This window comes from Sturnus vulgaris, chromosome 12 (assembly GCF_052056855.1).
Source record: "Sturnus vulgaris isolate bStuVul1 chromosome 12, bStuVul1.hap1, whole genome shotgun sequence".
NCBI classification, from domain to species: domain Eukaryota; kingdom Metazoa; phylum Chordata; class Aves; order Passeriformes; family Sturnidae; genus Sturnus; species Sturnus vulgaris.
In genome coordinates, this window is record NC_142254.1 from 20,667,648 (window position 1) to 20,684,331 (window position 16,684).

At 57.2% G+C, this 16,684-nt stretch overlaps 2 protein-coding genes across 4 annotated transcripts in view; one reads left to right on the forward strand and one right to left on the reverse strand.

Annotated features, from left to right (window-relative positions):
- The window catches only part of FANCA (FA complementation group A), a 32,355-nt gene extending 26,318 nt beyond the window's left edge, over nt 1-6,037 (reverse strand). For 2 of the 3 annotated variants that reach the window (XM_088172150.1, XM_088172149.1), the window contains exons 1-8: nt 5,965-6,037; nt 5,425-5,534; nt 4,466-4,538; nt 4,172-4,314; nt 3,774-3,869; nt 2,036-2,109; nt 927-1,042; nt 226-308 (exon numbers count right to left, since the gene is read on the reverse strand). In XM_088172150.1, coding sequence (XP_088028276.1) covers nt 226-308; nt 927-1,042; nt 2,036-2,109; nt 3,774-3,869; nt 4,172-4,314; nt 4,466-4,538; nt 5,425-5,534; nt 5,965-6,004 — 735 coding nt within the window. In that variant the 5' untranslated portion in view covers nt 6,005-6,037. The remainder of the gene's footprint in view (nt 1-225; nt 309-926; nt 1,043-2,035; nt 2,110-3,773; nt 3,870-4,171; nt 4,315-4,465; nt 4,539-5,424; nt 5,535-5,964) is intronic. The other variant, XM_088172148.1, reaches the window with a different exon arrangement.
- A 3,838-nt stretch (nt 6,038-9,875) lies between these two features.
- Nucleotides 9,876-16,557, forward strand: SPIRE2 (spire type actin nucleation factor 2). Its single transcript, XM_014874428.2, has 15 exons — nt 9,876-10,104; nt 12,914-12,951; nt 13,119-13,478; nt 13,722-13,802; nt 13,879-14,043; nt 14,126-14,212; nt 14,323-14,431; nt 14,508-14,677; nt 14,758-14,908; nt 15,022-15,155; nt 15,374-15,508; nt 15,590-15,657; nt 15,763-15,790; nt 15,994-16,109; nt 16,192-16,557. Exons 1-15 carry the CDS (start codon nt 9,891-9,893, stop codon nt 16,406-16,408), a joined length of 2,073 nt encoding a protein of 690 aa, XP_014729914.2. The 5' UTR covers nt 9,876-9,890; the 3' UTR covers nt 16,409-16,557.
- The last annotated feature ends 127 nt before the right edge of the window (nt 16,558-16,684 follow it).

Here is a 16,684-nt window from a genome sequence, read left to right on the forward strand (position 1 = left end):
AATCCAGGTGAAAGGAAGTTTAAAAACTCCTTGATGTGCCACCTTGGAGCAATTCTCCATACAAAAAAATCTCAATTCTGGTTTCACCATTCCCCTACTCCAGCACCTGTATCACCACCCTTCCCTTGCAGCAAGCTCTGAATTATTTGTACTCAGCAAGAGCCAGAGATTAATGGAATTGCTTTATTAAAGCACCATTTGCAACCAGGTTCATTTTGTCCTTACGTAGGCAACCTTCTGGAATTCCACCTTCCTTCCCAGCTCTGAAGACTGCTCAAAGCCATTCTGAAAGAACACGATGGCAAAGTCTGCAAATCAAGAAGGAATTGGTGTTACAGCATCCCCTTTGCACACAGGTCACCTGCTCCTTCCCCTCCCAACTGTCCCAACAGTCTCTGAAAAGCCTCCACTCAGCAGGAATCATTTACAGCCCTGGAGTAAAATTATTCCCAGGAAAAAGAATCCAGAACTTCCAGGATTATAAAGTCTAAAGAATTTGCAGTTATGCTCCATGACCTCTGCAGAACTCAGAGGGGCTGTACTTGATCAGCTGCACTGGTGAACACTCAGACACTGGAGGGATTTTTTCCTAAATAAACTAAGAAAATAAATAATAGAAATTGACAGAAGGGAAATGGAACTCTGAAATATTTCTGGCCCCAAAATCTCCCTGGGACTTTGCAGAGTGTCACAGTGCCAGTTTATCATCCCTGAACCACGCCCCTCACAACTACATTTGAGTTACCATAAAACTCCAAGGGATGGAAAAATTCAAACCAATTATTTTCTGAAGGGAGAAAATTTTCTAAAATCGCCAATCATATAAAAAAATACATTCCCCAGAGAAATGAGGTGAGGAAACACAAAGTGAGGCTTTTGTGTGGTTACACTCTGAGGTTCTGCCTGCCCCCAGCCCAGGGCCTTGCCTGAGAGAAGGCACTGTGCCAGCTCGTTGTCCCCACAGGGGATGTCCCCAACCTGCTCACAGAGGTCACACAGGCTGCTGCAGAGCCACTCCACTGCTGCTGGGCCTGCTGGGCTCCTGCAACACACAAAAACACCTTCAGTTCAATCCCTCCTGCTTTCTGCAGGCTTGGCTGTCTCCACCACCATCCTCTGGGCCCAGGGAAGAGCCACGTGTGCACTCTGCCCTAAATGTGTGTCACTTCATTTATTTAATTTGGACCAGCACATGTGCTTTACAAACAGTTGCTTTTTATAATATTTGCTTTATAAAAAGATCCTGTAACACACACACAAAGGAAAAATGTGTGTGAAAGTGTGCATCCAAGTACTTCCTCATCTCTGACATGAAAGTTTCCATTGAGAAACATCTGCTAGAAGAATTTCAGTTCCAATTTCTAAGGCACTTGGATAAAAATTATTCAAAAAATAAATTAAATTCTAAATCTATGCCTTTGGTCCCCTTAAATTGCTTTCACTGTGAACAGACAAGTAAACCAGTATCAGAAGCCTAGATCACAAGGACATTCCTTTGACAAAATAAGGAGACAACCTGAACTTCATAAATGGGTGAGTTGTTAGCTCTGTATCCTGAAATAATGGAATGGTTTGGGTTCAAATGGACTTTAATGTTCATCTTGTTTCACCCCCTGCTTGGGCAGGGACACCTTTCACTAGACCAGGTTGCTCCAAGCTCTGCCCAACTTGGTCTTGGACACTTGTTGGGAGGCAAAAACCAAAATTCTTAGACTAACAATTTTCTGGAGATTAACTTTGCCAGACCCAAAAAAATGTAAGATTTTGTGAAGATGGAAGCACCTACCTTCTGCAGAACGAGACTTTTTCTCAAGTCCAGCTGGTGGACACCAAAGAGGAGCCACCACACCTAAACTGAGCCAATTACCCCAGAGTAACCCCCAAACCCACAGCAGCTCCTTAATCCTGCTAATCTGATCCCTTGCCAGCACCTGACTATATCCTCAGTCCAGAAAACTCATGACTAATCCCTGATTATGTTTCAATAGGCTTTAGGAGATCAGCTACATCTGCAAACCCCCAGAGCCCAGCTCACCTCTCCAGCAGCTCTGGCAGGCCAGTGATGTCCCTGCTGTGCAGGTGCCACACAGCTTCCAGCACCGGGGGCTCCTAAGGAGATGTCACCATCAGGTCACAGCCTGCACTGTGCACTTAGCATTTGGCTATTGCAAATGATACACGAAAAATAAAGCTGGATTCTGTTTATTACAATTATCCAGAAGTGGTTAAAATTTAAAATTGACAACACAGGAAATACCTGGTGATGAAAGATTGTATTTCCTAGAAATTTTAGGTGGTTTAGGGTTGTAAACAGATCATCATTTTAAATTTTCATGGACAAGTAATGAATACATTCATCTTTTCCCTCTGGAATAATGCTGATTACACAGATTTAAAGGAGCAGGGATATCCCAGGAAACAGGTAACAAAACTGAGTTTCATGTCTTGTTAATGCAGATCCAGATGCAGATTAGAGAATTGTCTTTTAGTTTATTAACTGTTTATGAGTCTCTGTGGAACAAGGTTGCCACTCTTAAGTCCATATCCCAATGGAGCTGGGATTGCAGGAGACTGCAGGGAGAGACTCTGCAATCATCCAGGCAGAAAGGCTGATGGACACAAAGGAACAATGAACAAAAATCTGCACCAGGCACCAGGCACCGCTCCTGTGGGGACCCTGTAACATCTCTTCCAGCTCCTGCCCAGAAATGCACACCCAGGAGAGTCCTGAGCCAGCAAAACAGCACTGCAGGTGCACCTGGCAGGGGAAAGGTACAGCAGCAGCAGCAGCTTCTGAACATTCCAGGCATAACCAACACCTTCACAAAACCTTCCCATCTTGAGAAGGAAGAGGCATTTGGGAGCCTTGGGCACAGGGAAAAGCCAAAGCCCCAGCAGCTTTCTGCAACTCCAGCAGCTGCCTCACACCCTGACCCCAAACTCGCCCACATACTTTGTCTTCACAACCTAATTCTTACTGTAACACCCTCAGTTACAGAGTTCTCTCTCACTTATCCCCATGTCTGCCCCAGGACCAGGAGATCTTAATCAGCCTGTGAAACACACAGGTTCTATTTTCAGCTCAGGAGCGGATATTTGAGACCAGGGCACAGCCCTTTATCTGGGCAGATCAGCCTTTTCCTCCTTTCCCATGAGAGCAGGGAGGAATCAGAACTGTCCCACTCATAAAAAGCCCTCAACTCCACTCACAGCACCACTCGTCTCCACAAAATGCACCCAAATGCAATCAAGACATCCCATTTGTGAGGCAGCACAAGCTGTTATCTGCTATCTGGTTTCTTTCTCTGTGACCTCACTCTGTCTTATCACCATTCCCAGGTAAACAAAGCAGAGAACCAGGATGTCAAAGACACTTGGAATATTGGTGGCAAAGCACACGAAGGGCTCTGGGACTGTGTCACCCCACAGTCAGCTGGGAGTTTCTGCACTGGACCTGGAGAGCACCCCAAAACCAGCACCTGATCACCAGGGTGCTGTCAACGACCTTTTGTGACACTTTCCCATAATTCAAATAATTCCAAACCTTGACTGAGTTGAAAAAGCAAATCTCACTGCAGAGACAAGGAAGCTCCCACTGAACTTGCTCTAAAATAAACAAAACAACAACAAAAAAAAACCCCCACTATCTGTAATTCAGCTCATGCTTTTGGAATTCAGGAAAATCAGTGATGCTCAGGAATTCAGAGATGCCACATCCCATGGATGAAACCTCATGGCCTGTAACACCACAATGTTTCTCCATGAGTTCTCACCTTCATTTTCCACAGCTCCTGGCAGAAGAGGGAGCGACAGAACATGTTGTTTGCCAGCAAATCCTTCACAGTCTGAAGCAAGCAGGACAACCTCTTCTGGCATCACCCCAGAAATGAAGCAGAAATAATTCCCTTTGTGAATAACACACTCTCAGTAAAACAATTTGTTGCTTTGCCCTGTTTGCTGCTTTTGAAAGGGTCAAATGATGGAGAGAATTCAGGGGAAAGACCTAAACTTCTCTTCTTATATATCTTGTACTCCTGCAAGCAAATCGAACAGCTCAGTGAATAATTTTCCACTCGTGTTTGGGGCTTAATCAGAGCAGATAAGATGGGCTTAAAGCCAAACCTAACAGTGCTGTTATGTTGACAAATTAAAGATAAAGCTTTGCCCTTACTCTCTGGTCAGAGTTCAGCAGTGGGACTCTTGAGGGGCTGGCAGAATCCTGGCAGATCCGCTCCATGTTGGCAACAGCATTTTTGGCTGCCAAGGTCGCTGTGGGCACACCCAGTTTGGAGGCCTGGTCCTGCAGAACAGAGACTAAACAGCAAAGCAGAAGACTGTCATCACCAGGCAAGTAAGAAACAAGACCATAATAATAAAAAGGAAGTAAAACTGGGCTTGCATAAAAAAGCAAAAATTCAATATTGAGGAAGAGCTCTTGCCCACATCTGGCCTGGAAGATGCTTACCAATAAACGACTCTGGTGACACTCCCTGGTGCTCTGCCCCATCCTGTACACCTGGCTTGGCTGAATCTCCCACCTGGAAGTCATAGAAAACCACAGAACTCTTAGATGTCTGTCACACACATTTACAAACCTATCCCTGCACTGCTGGAGCAACTGAAGGAAAATTAACACAGAGCTCTCACATGGAAAAGCACAGATTTCACTTTACAAGAGACGTGTGTTTAGTTATTATCAGTTTATGCAGAAAAAATGAGATACAGGTCAAAGTTCCCCATCCCCAGGGACCAAACAACTCAGCAGCAGCACCAGAAGCAGAATTTCTATAATCCTTACCTTTCAAGTCCTTTCTGTGAAGCCATGAGGCCATAAATATTTGATGAAACATGTCCAAATGTTGGATCATTTTTTAGTTAAATCCCCTTTTTCTTTTTATAAAGGGAAATATTCTCTAGAGAATGACAGATCCTGTACTACGGGAGATATTTGCATTGATCCTGAACTATGGGAGATATTTGCATTATCTGTTGTAGCTGTAAAATCAGTGTGTGAGGAGGGGGAGAATGTGGCTGAATCACAACAATGGCTCAAGAAAAGGTTGTCATGAAGTCATGTCAGTCAGACATGGTTGACAATTCAGAGAAAAGCCAAGTCTCTCCTGAATTGTCTTTCCTAGATTCACAAGAAGCCAGTTCTGACTCGAAGGAAAATGTACTGGATTTGCCTTTGTCCCAAATCCAAACCACGCTTAACCATTTTTAATCTGTAAAACATTGATGGGAAAGGAATAACAATCTCATTTCTGCAACACAGAGCTTTTAACTTCATGTTACTCTTGTTGGTTTTTCTTCCCAGGTATCACGGAAAACTGCATTCCTGGGACATTGACTGCACACCCACCTCCAGTGGGATCTCCCACTGTCCCAGCCAGGCCGGGACACCCTGAACTGCCCCGTTCCTACCTCCAGGAGGAGGTCAGCCAGGTTCTGGTGCTGATCCAGCAGCCGCAGAGCCGCTCCCCGGAGCTCGGCTTCGCTCCCAAAGGGGCTTTTCCTCTTCCTGGCTCTCCCTGCTGAAAAGTTTGGGTTTATGGACCAGAGTGTTCCCAAGGCACCCCAAAATCACCTCCTGCTCCCTGCTGCTGGTGGATGAGGGCAGAGCAGGGGTGTGAGGAAAACATATGGGGGACATGAGGGCAGATGTTGTGTACAGGGGCTTTGACGAAAGCAGAGGGGGGACATGAGGGCAGATGTTGTGTACAGGGGCTTTGAGGAAAGCAGACGGGGTGTAGAGGGCAGATGTTATGTACCGGCGGCTTAGAGGAAGGCTGAGGGGGGTGTATGGAGCGGCACGCGGCGGCACAGAGAGGGGTGTGTGCAGGTAGAGGGAAGGGATGCACGAAGGCAGAAGGGGGGACATTCACGCCCCCCGTCCCCTCCGCCGTCCCCACGGGGAGCGCCCAGCACGGAGATGGCCCCGGGGCCGCCTCAGCCCTCACGTACCGAGCAGGTCTCGCCAGCTCCTCCCGCCAGCGCCCGCCATGGAGGCCGCCGCTTCCCGCCACGCCAGTCCGCGTCGCCATTGGCTGGCGCCGACCGAGTCCGACTCTCCCATTGGCTGGAAGGAAGGAGGGGCGGTGGCGCGCCCGCCCCGCAGCCTCTGCCCATTGGTCGGAAGCGCTCTGGTCCCGCCCCCGCCGCCATCTCTGTAGTGGCCGAGGTGGGCGCTGCCATGTTGGGAAGGGCGGCGGGAGAGGGACACTGAGGGATGTGACGAGACACGGGGGACCGGGCACCGTGAGGGGACCCGCTCCGCACTGGCTGTGAGCTCGGAGTGCGTGGAACACAGTGGGGAACTCCGATTCTGTGAGTTCAGAGCGGTGAGGATGCTGCTGACTCTGGAAGGGAAGGTTTGTGCTAGAAGGGACCTTAAAGCTCATCTCGTTCCACCTGGGCAAGGACATCTTCCACTGTCCCAGATTGCTCCAAGCCCCATCCAACCTGGACACTTCTAGGGATCCAGGGGCAGCCACAGCTTCTCTGGGCATCCTGTGCCAGGGCCTGCCCACCCTCACAGCCAGGAATTCCTTCCTAATACCGCATTTATTATCCCATTTCCTCCTGTCCTGGCACTCCAGGCCCTTGCCCAAAACCCCTCTCCCTCTTTTTCCTCAGATCTCTTCAGGTCCAGAATGGCTGCAAAGGGTGCAGAGCAGAATTCCCAGAGGGATTTTCCCCTCTGATCTGATTCTTCCTGAACCTCTGCTGTTGGCCACCATGGCTTGGAGCAGCAGTGGTGGTTGTTTATGGAAAGATGAAGTCCCCGGGGTTAGTCCAGCATCAGGAAACAGCTCCTGCTGGGATTGGCCGTGGATGGTTTATTGGTTTTATTGCGGTGCTGGCCCGGCAGGGTGTGAGTCAGCACCATATGATGCCAGGAGCCGGCAGATCCAGCCCAGTGTCCGGCATGGACAGTGCTATGGGATCCCACCAAGTCTGGGAAGTCTTGCCAGAGTCACATTCCTGAGTCACTTTAACCCCCAATGCCATCTGCAAGTTTGTGTCAGCCCCAGATTTTGGGATCCTCCATCACGACTGGTCCCAGCAAGCATCCAGCTGGGAGCTCGGCATTCCAGAGTGCTCCCAGAGTTTATTCCCAGGGTCCCCAAGGGTGTTCCCAAGGTCCTTGCAATGTCTTCAGGGAGTTTCCAAGGGTGATCTTAAAGTCCTTGTGGTCCCTGAGGTCCCCAAGGGTGTTTCAAATGCCTCTAGGGTGGTCACAAATGTCCCCCAGGTGTCTCTCAGAGTGTCCCTCTCAAACTCTGGCCATATCTTAGGCCAGCATGTAGCAGGAGCAAACTGCCCAGTAAAATGCTCCCTCCTTCCATGTTCCAGTTTATTGCAGCATGGGGGAAAGCAGGAGAGGCACATCCACCCCACAGGTGCTCCGTGCACTCATCCAGGCTTTGTAAGGATTTTTTTTGCATATGGGAGCTGAAACCCACGGGAATTAATTATCCACGAGGAAACAGGGGCACAGACTGCTGCAGGTGGCTGGGGAAGGGCTCTGTCTGCCCTCCATCCCACCTCCCAGCCTTATCCTGCTTCCACACTGCAGGAGTCAGGAATTCCAGCCCTCCCATAGTGCTTTGACACCATTTGCCAAACACTTCATCTTTCTTTCCCCACTGTTTCATTCGGCTTTAATTCTATTTCCCTCATCCACACACACGCTTGGCTTCTGTTTGAGTTTTCCATGCCGGTAGTTTTTAATTACACCACGATTCTGTATTAATTACAGATTTACCCAAAGCAAAGGGCTCCTTGCTTTATCATGCAAATGCCTTCCCATGAATCCTGCAGGGTGAGTTTTCCTTCAAACGCCGCACGTCCTCCCGCTCCCATCCCCGACGGTGCCGCCCCGGCTGTGTCCGGAGGCGCTGGAAAGCTGGCACAGCTTGGCACGGCACGGCCCTGCTCCGGTGGGCAGCACGGGCAGCTTTCCTTCCAGGGTAAACGGGGCTTTCAAAGCTCTCAGTTCAGACTCAGATGTGCTCCAGCTGTGCAGGATCCCGTGTGGATCCAGCTGCAGATGAAGCTGGCACCGTGCTCCTAACTCCCTGCGACATCATCCCACTCACCCACGGTGCATTTGAGCATTCCTGGAGGTGCACAGACACCTTGGATCACCTGTATCCCTTCTCCCCTTTCTCAAACCTCAGGGTGCCATGCAGGACTGTTTCTCAGTATCCCACCTCCATTATCCCAGTTTCTTCCCCAAACATGGAGCTGGCACTGTTCAGGTTCTCTGGGATGGGTGCTGAAGGGCTTTTCTGCTCCATCCCAGGCTCTTTGACAGACATCTCCAGCCCTGGAGCAGATCTTTGGCCACGTGGGACAGATGAGCAGCCGTGTGTCAGCTCTGTCCTTGTCCCAGCACAGCTCTGGGATCGATCCCAGTTTATGCTCATTAGTTAATGGAGCTGAGACAGGGTTTTATTCTCCTTCCATCATGGAAATGGGAAGCTAATCATGACAAGAGTGTTCACTTGCTCCCTCTGACCTTTTCCATGCACTGGTTGTCCTTTCTGCTCTGTCAGGACAATCCTGCCCTCCCCGTGTGTCTGAAGGCACCAACTGGTGTCCAAAGGTGATGCTGCTGTCATGTCAGACTTTCCCAGTGGCTGCAGGATGCCAACCCATGCACCATATTCCCATGGGATATTGTCTCCCTGGAGACTCCAGCTCATCCTGGCACCTTCACCCAGCTTCTGCTGCTCCTGGCCATTCCTAAACCACACTCTGGCATCTGGAGCTCTTGTCCTTCTCTCCAGGAAGTTTTCTGTCCCAGCCTGGCCCCTTCCCTGTGCCAGCTCCTCCTCCCAGCCGAGTACCCCAAGGCTCTCCCAGCACCCCACGAGGCAGGTGCCTCGTGACAGGAGTTCCTGTGGGCACTGGCAACCTCTGCTCCTGCCCTGATTTCTGCTCGAGTGTCCCCAGGTGACCCTGGTGCCAAGGCCATCGTGTCCCTGCCTGTGCTGCCCCACATGTGGCATGTGGGCTCAATGGGGCAAGAGCCTGGGCTGAGGCTGAGCCATGCACCATGGCCACCCTGCTGCTCTTGGGGCACGGGGAGGTCTCGTGTGCCTCGGGGGTGTCACCCAGCACTGCTCCGCACCCATGCTGGGCACTGCCCCCATCACATGCCCCACAGTCCACGTCCCGTGCCCTGTGCCCGGCTGTGTGCCCTGAACCCTGCACTCTGTACCCAGTGCAACCACTCCCTGCTGCCAGCCCTGCAGCCTGGGCGGGCCGAGCTGTGCTGTACCGTACCGTGTCATGCCATGCCATCGGTACTGAGCTGTTCTGAACCATGCTGTGCTGAGCTGTGCCATGCTACTGAACTCTGATGCGCCCTGCTGAGCCATGCGGAGCCGAGCTTGGCCATGCCATGCCAAGCTGTGCCATTCTGAGCCACACCATACTGTACCGAGCCGTGCTGTGCCATTCCACACTCTACTGCCCCATCGCATTCTGTCCCAGGCTGTGCCAAACAATACCGTGCCATGCCCGACTGTACCGAGCTCACCGCGCCGTGCCGTGCCCCACCGCACCGTACCGTTTCTGTACCGTACCGTCCCGAACCGCCCGGCCCCGCCCCGAGCCGAGCCGAGCCGCCCGGTGGCCCCTCCCGGTGGGCGCCTGCGGCGGTGGTTGTGCCGGTACCGAGGCCGGTACCGGTGCGGGGGGCGGGGTCTATCTCACCGCCCCTCCCCTCCCTTTCGTGGCCCCGCCCCCGGCTCGCGCCCAGCAGTGCGGGATGGGGAGCCGGAGTGGGCGTGGCTTGTTGGGGCGTGGCCCCGCGCGGCCTCGCCCCGTCTCCCCCGCCCGGCGCGCCCCGCCCGCGCTCGGCGGTGCGGGATGGGGCGATGGCGCGGGCGGGCGCGGGGCCGCCGCGGGAGCTGTCCCTGGAGGAGGTGCTGAAGTGCTACGAGCAGCCGCTGAACGAGGAGCAGGCCTGGGCACTCTGCTTCCAGGGCTGCCGCGCCGCCGCCGCCGCCCCCGTCGCCCCCGCGCCGCTCCGCACCGCCGACATCCGCCTCCGCGCCGACGGCTCCCTCCGCCTGCCCGCCCCGCCGCACGGTGAGCGCCGCCGCCGCCCGGGGGGGGCGGGAGCGGGCGGCGCCCGCGGGAGGGGGGGACGGGACGGCACCGCCAAGCGGGGCTTACCGGGGTTTACCGGGGTTTACCGGGGCTTATGGGCATCAGAACTTGCTGGGGCTTACCGAGGGGCACCGAGGCTTATAGGCACCGGGAGCGGGGCACCACGGTTTGCTGACATTGGGAATTATCGGCACCGCAGGAGCGGAGCGCCAGGGTTTACCAAGGTTTAGCGGGGCTCACTGGCACCGACACCCGGGACACCGGGACTTACTGGCACTGAGGCTTATCGGAGCTTACCGATACTGGGAGCGGGGCACCGGGGCTTACGGGCACCGAAAGCGAGGCACCGGCAGTGGGGCACTGGAGCTTACCGGCACTGGGAGCCGGCACCGGGGCTTTCCTGCTCCGGAGCTTAGCAGCACAAGGAACGGGGAACTGGGACGTACCGGCACGGGGACACCAAAGCTCACCGGCACCAGGGTTAACTAGCACCGGGATCCGGGATATTGGGACTTACCGGCACCGGGGTTTGTTGGCACCAGGAGTGAAGCTGTGGGATTTACCCGCACGGGTGCTTGCTGGCACCGGGGGCAGCATATGGTGCTTACTGTCACCGGGACTTCTCGGCACCGGGACCCGGGGCATCGGGACTTACCAGCACCCAGAGCGGGGATCTGGGACTTACCGGCACCGGGACTTACCGGCACCGGCAGGGGGTGCTGCACCAGCCTCGGGAATGCGGAGGGACCGGGGGTACCGGCAGCGGGGGGGAACCCGCAGAGGCCCCGGGGGGAAGGACCGGCAGGGAAGAACCGGTACCGGAGCGGCAGATGGGCAGGAGAAGTGGCACCGGAGAGGGGGGCAGGCATCGAGGCACCGGGAGCAGGGGAGCAGTGCAGGGGGTCACCAGAGGGACTGCGAGGACAGGAAAAGGGACCGGTCCCAGCACTGGGGAGCAGGAAGGTGGCACCGGAGGGATGAGGGTGAGCCCCAAGCCCAGGCCCTGGCAAGGAGGACTGACACCAGCACGGTATCGGTGGAAGGAGTGGCCTGAGGCCTTCAGGAGAGGGTGGGCTGGTGACCTGGGGGTCTGGGATTGATGTGGCACTGGTACTGGCACCAACAAGGTCACTAGCACTGGGTGTCCCAGGTGACCCAGTGAGGCTAGAGCCAGGTGTAGGTGTTTGCATGGTCTTGGCACCCAGTATGGGGCTGCAGGACACACAGCAAGGACAGATGGACCGACACATGGACACCCACACGGCACATGCACGGGCACCCGTCACCCACACCTGCACCACAGGGGACCTTGTCCTCCCACTCCGGGAGGCACACGGGACAGCCCCATCCCCGACCTTTGGCCTCCCAGCCATCCTTCCACAGGTGGCTTGCACTGCCAGGTATGGCTGTGACAGTTCCGGAGTGGCACCAGGCTGCCTGCCAGCGGTGACACCGGTGGCTCGACGCCACGAGGAGCACTTGGAGCACGGCCAACGCCTCCACCTGTCCCACCCCACAGTGAGGCCATGGGGATGGCACCTGGTGTCGTGGAGTCACTGTGTAGCCTTGCTCACAGGAGGCAGGGACACTGTGGGTCACTGTGTGTCCTCAGTGCAGGTGGCCCCATGGCCAGGGCAGGGACACGCACAGGCATGGCACGTGCCCGTGGCAGCTGTGCATGGCGTGGTCACACCGGCTCCACTGGTCCTGCGTGGGAATGGCCCCACACCCTTCCATGAGCCACCACAAGGCTGGAGCCGGTGTCACCTGCCAGTGCCACCTATCAGTGCTACTGTGTCACCTCCTGCTCCCAGGCTGCCTTTGTGCCAACCTGAGCCATCTCCCCAGGGATGAACCAGTGAAGCCTTCACAGTGAAGCCTGAGGCTGCGAGGGCTCCGGGTGCCTCTGAGTGCCACTGCAGGTGGTGGCACCAGCCTGGCAAGTGCCTTTGCAGCTCTGCCAGGGCACAGGCCTGGATTTGGGCTGGGTGAACCAGCAGCACCCTCTAGAACTGCTCTCATCCTATGGGAATTCCCCTCTCAGCTGTGCCCTGACTGGCAGGAACTGCTGGGACTCACCAGGTGGCATTCCAGGGGCTGGCACTGCAGTGGGAACCGGGCACAGTCCAGGACATGTTTTTTTGATGGGCTCGTGTGTGGTACCATGGCAGGGCCACCACTGGTGCTAGCTTTCCTGTCCATTCCTGGCTTGCACACGGCTGGCAGACGACTGGCACATCCTGGTGGCTGCCGCATTGATCAGCTCAATGCAGAGCTAATGATGAGGGAAGCGGGGCAGGGAGCCCTGGGGACACTGCAGAGGCCACTCGTATTCCTTTTCCTGCAGCTGCCGGGAGGGTTCAAGCTGTCCACAAGCATGTCCTGGGCTCCCTGTATGTACCATGCTCCAGCTGTGGCTGCCAGTCCCCACTCTGCTGGTGCCCACATCCCAGAGGGGTGCAGGGGGCATCTCCCCATGGATGCAGAACTCTCAGCTCCCTCCAGATCTGGAGGTGAGAGGTACATGGGTGCTTGTGCCTCTCAATGTGCCCTTTGGGAGGCTGTCCCAGCACTGACTGATAGCAGGGCTCAAAGTGCAGGTGCCCAGTGTCCCTTGGAGCCATGCCCTGGGACCAGGACAGCACAGGATGAGCCAGGGAAGGGATCCCAGCTACGGGAGGAGCAGCTGGGGATGTGAGCAGCTGAGGGTGGGTACCACATCCCTGGGTGATGCGGGGTGGGGTACTCAGCATGGGGTACCAGTGCTGACTCTGCCCTCCTCCCCCAGACCTGCCCGCGCTGCTGACGCCCTCCGCCGAAGCCCAGGTACGTGGGGGCCGCTGACCTGCCCCGTGTGTCATCACAGCCCAGTGTGGGGTTGCCCCTCTCGCCCGGGGTTCACAGGTCCTGGGACGGGACCCAGTACCAAGGAGGGAGCGGGGACAGCTGGTGCCAGGGTGCATGCGGTCCCCAGCCGGTGCTGTCCCCCGCAGATGGTGCAGTCGCTGGGCTTTGCCGTGTACCGGGCGCTGGACTGGGGACTGGACGAGAACGAGGAGCGGGAGCTGAGCCCGCGCCTGGAGCAGCTCATCGACCTGATGACCAACAGCGACTCCGAGGACAGCGGCTGCGCCACGGCCGACGAGGGCTATGGGGGGCAGGATGAGGAGGAGGAGGGGGGCGAGGGGCCGCCTCGCTCCGTGCGCACCTTCGGGCAGGCCATGCGCTGCTGTGCCGCCCGCCTGGCCGATCCCGCCGGCGCCCCCGCGCATTACCAGGCTGTCTGCCGTGCCCTCTTCGCAGAGACCGTGGAGCTCATGGCCTTCCTCGCCAAGATCCGCGATGCCAAGGAGGTGAGCACGAGTGCCCGCTGGCAGCACGGCCCTGCCGGGGAAACCACCTGCAAGGACAAGGGACTGGGGAGGCTGCAATGCCCCCTCTGCCCATCCCAACCAGGGCTGCTAGTGCCAGTGTTTGGCCGTACAGCCTCTCCCAGACTTCTATGCTGGCTGGGAATCAGGAATTGGGGTGCACCTCAGTGCACCTGGACCTTCAGTGCCACCAGAACAGGATGACAGCATCTTGTGCCTCAACAGCTACTGCAGAAGCTGAAGGAGGATGAGGAAGAGGAGGAGCGGCCGGCGGCGGAGCTGGGCAACCTGCGCAACACAGACTGGGTACGGCAGCGTGCTGGGGATGGGGGCTGTGCTGGGGACGGGTGGATGCTGATGCCGTGTCTATGTGTGCACCCAGGCCCGGCTGTGGGTGCAGCTGATGCGGGAGCTGCGGCACGGTGTGAAGCTGAAGAAGGTACAGGAGAAGCAGTTCAACCCTCTGCCCACCGAATACCAGCTCACGCCCTTCGAGATGCTCATGCAGGACATCCGTGCCCGCAACTACAAACTCCGCAAGGTCATGGTGAGCGTGGCCACCGTGCCAGTCCCTCACCCTCCATCCTGCCACCCTCCAGCAGGAAGCACTGACCCCCTTCCCTCTCCAGGTGGATGGAGACATCCCCCCCCGGGTGAAGAAAGATGCCCATGAGCTCATACTTGACTTCATCCGCTCCCGCCCCCCCCTGAAGCAGGTGAGTGCCAGCACCAGGCCACCTCCCTGTCATGAAAGTGTTGGTGGGTCCCATGGGTGCCATCCCTGGGCCATGGCCACCACCTGAGGTCCCACGTGTGCATCCCACAGGCATCAGAGCGGCGGCTGCGGCCGCTGCCCCAGAAGCAGAGGACACTTCATGAGAAGATCCTGGAGGAGATCAGGCAGGAGCGGAAGCTCCGGCCCGTGGAGCAGAAAGGTACCAGTGTCCCCTCCCTGCTGTGCTGTGTCACCTGGGTGCCCATCCCCACGGCACTGAGCCCATCCCTCTGCAGGATACAGCTCCTTGCCATGCATCCCCCACGCCTGTGCCGGCCGCCTGAGTTCGAGCTCCTGCCTCGAGCTGTCCCGGTGCCCTGCCAGCGCCATGCCTGCGCGCCCACGGCCACGTGTCCTGCTCAAAGCACCCACCCTGGCCGAAATGGAGGAGATGAACCTCTCCGAGGCAAGGGAGAACCTGCAGAGGTGGGGAGACACGGGGGGTGCCAGGGTGCCCTTGGTGACACCGTGCCCGTGGCCTTGCAGGATGAGGACTCTCCAGCCACAGAGGTGCCACTGAAGCGGGATCGCTCCTTCTCAGAGCAGGACCTGGCGCAGCTGCAGAGCCAGCTGGGGGGTGACCAGGCTGTGCCCCAGGACCCAGAACCGCTGCAGCCCGAGCCCCGACCCCGCTCAGGTACTGCCAGGGGTCTCCATGTCCCTGTCCCCAGGGGGTCTGTGCCATGCCTTTCAGCCCTGGTGGCACCAGGCAACATGTCCTTGCCATGGCCTCCCTGTCCCTCCCTGCAGGCTCTGTCCCCGCCAGCTGCCACCCGCTGCCAGATGGCCCAACACTGCCCCGGGCTGCCCTCGGCGCTGTGGAGGAGAGGCCAGAGGATGGATCCAGTGCTGCCCCTGCCAGCAGTTCCAAGCACCTCTGGCTGGTGGGTTCTGGGGACACCAGCTGGGGACACTGGGGCTGGGGACACCAGGCAAGCATGACTGTGGGCACATGGCGGCCTGGTACGAGGACACATGGTGGCTGGGAGGTCCTTGTGCCAGAGATGCTCTGCCCATGTTCGAGAGCTCTGCCCTGGCACAGGAGTGCTCTGGACCATGCCCTGTGCCACAGTCCAGTGTGACATCCCACTCTGTCCCACAGGAGTTCAGCCACCCTGTGGAGAGCCTGGCTCTGACCGTGGAGGAGATGATCAACGTGCGCAGGGTGCTGGTCAAGGCTGAGATGGAGAAGTTCCTGCAGAGCAAGGAGCTGTACAGCAGCCTGCGGAGGGGGAAGGTGGGAATGAGGACAGGGAACTGGAGGGACTGGGGGCCATGTGTCCCCACCCACCCCCAGCTGACCCTGCTCTGCCCACAGGTCTGCTGCTGCTGCAGGGCCAAGTTTCCTCTCTTCTCCTGGCCCACGTCGTGTTTCTTCTGCAAGCGGTGAGCGCTGTGCCCAACTGTGCCATGCTGTGCTGTCACAGGGCTGGGAGGGCAGCAGCAGGGTCCCCACAATGGCCCCTCTCACCCACCTCTCTCTGTCCCCAGGTCTGTCTGTAGCTCCTGCAGTCTAAAGGTAAGGGACTGGCTCTGGGCAGTGCCTCTGTGTCCCTGTCCCTTGTCCTGTCCGTGCCCCATCCCACTCCACTCCTGTCCTGCCTTGTCACTGCACCTATCTGTGACCCATTCCCATCCCTGTGTGCCCTGTCCCTATCCCAACCCTGTCCTACCCCATCCCTGTCCCTGTCCCATGCCGCCCTGACTCCCGCATTCCTGCAGATGAAGATGCCTTCCAAGAAGCTGGCTCACATCCCCGTTTACGCGCTGGGCTTCGAGAGTCTGCCAGGCTCGCTGCTGTCCAAGGCCCCGCCACTGCGCCGGAGAGAACCCTTCCAGTGAGTCCCTGAGCCTTCCTCCCCCCCTGCCGTCCTCCTCCTCCTCCGCCGGCGGGGGCTGACGGGGTGCCCTGTGCCGCAGCTCGCTCTCGGGGCCGTGCTGGCGCCGGGTGGAGGAGGAATTCCCGCACATCTACGCCCAGGGCTCGGTCTTGCGCGACGTCTGCTCCGACTGCGCCGGCTTCGTCACCGACGTGGTCAGCTCCAGCCGCCGCAGCGTGGCCGTCCTCAACGCCAGCGCCGCGTCCCGGCGCCACGCCAAGGCTCGCTCCCTCTACAGCGACGCGTGGCTCAAGTGAAGGGCCGGGAGCCCCGGTGATGGTCGCCACGGGGGTGCCGGTCACCCCGGCACAGCCCCCCGATGTACATATATACATAGGATGGATACACACAGCTTCTATATTTATATACATTATGGACCAGGGGTCAAAAGGACCCGTTCCTGCTGTCCCTGCCGTCCCCTTCTGTCCCTGCCACCAGCCCCCAAGGGGATGGATCCTGCTGTGGAACACCTGCAGCTCCTGGGAGGACGGATCCCGCTGCGGGGCAGCTCTTGAGGGATGGATCCTGCTGTG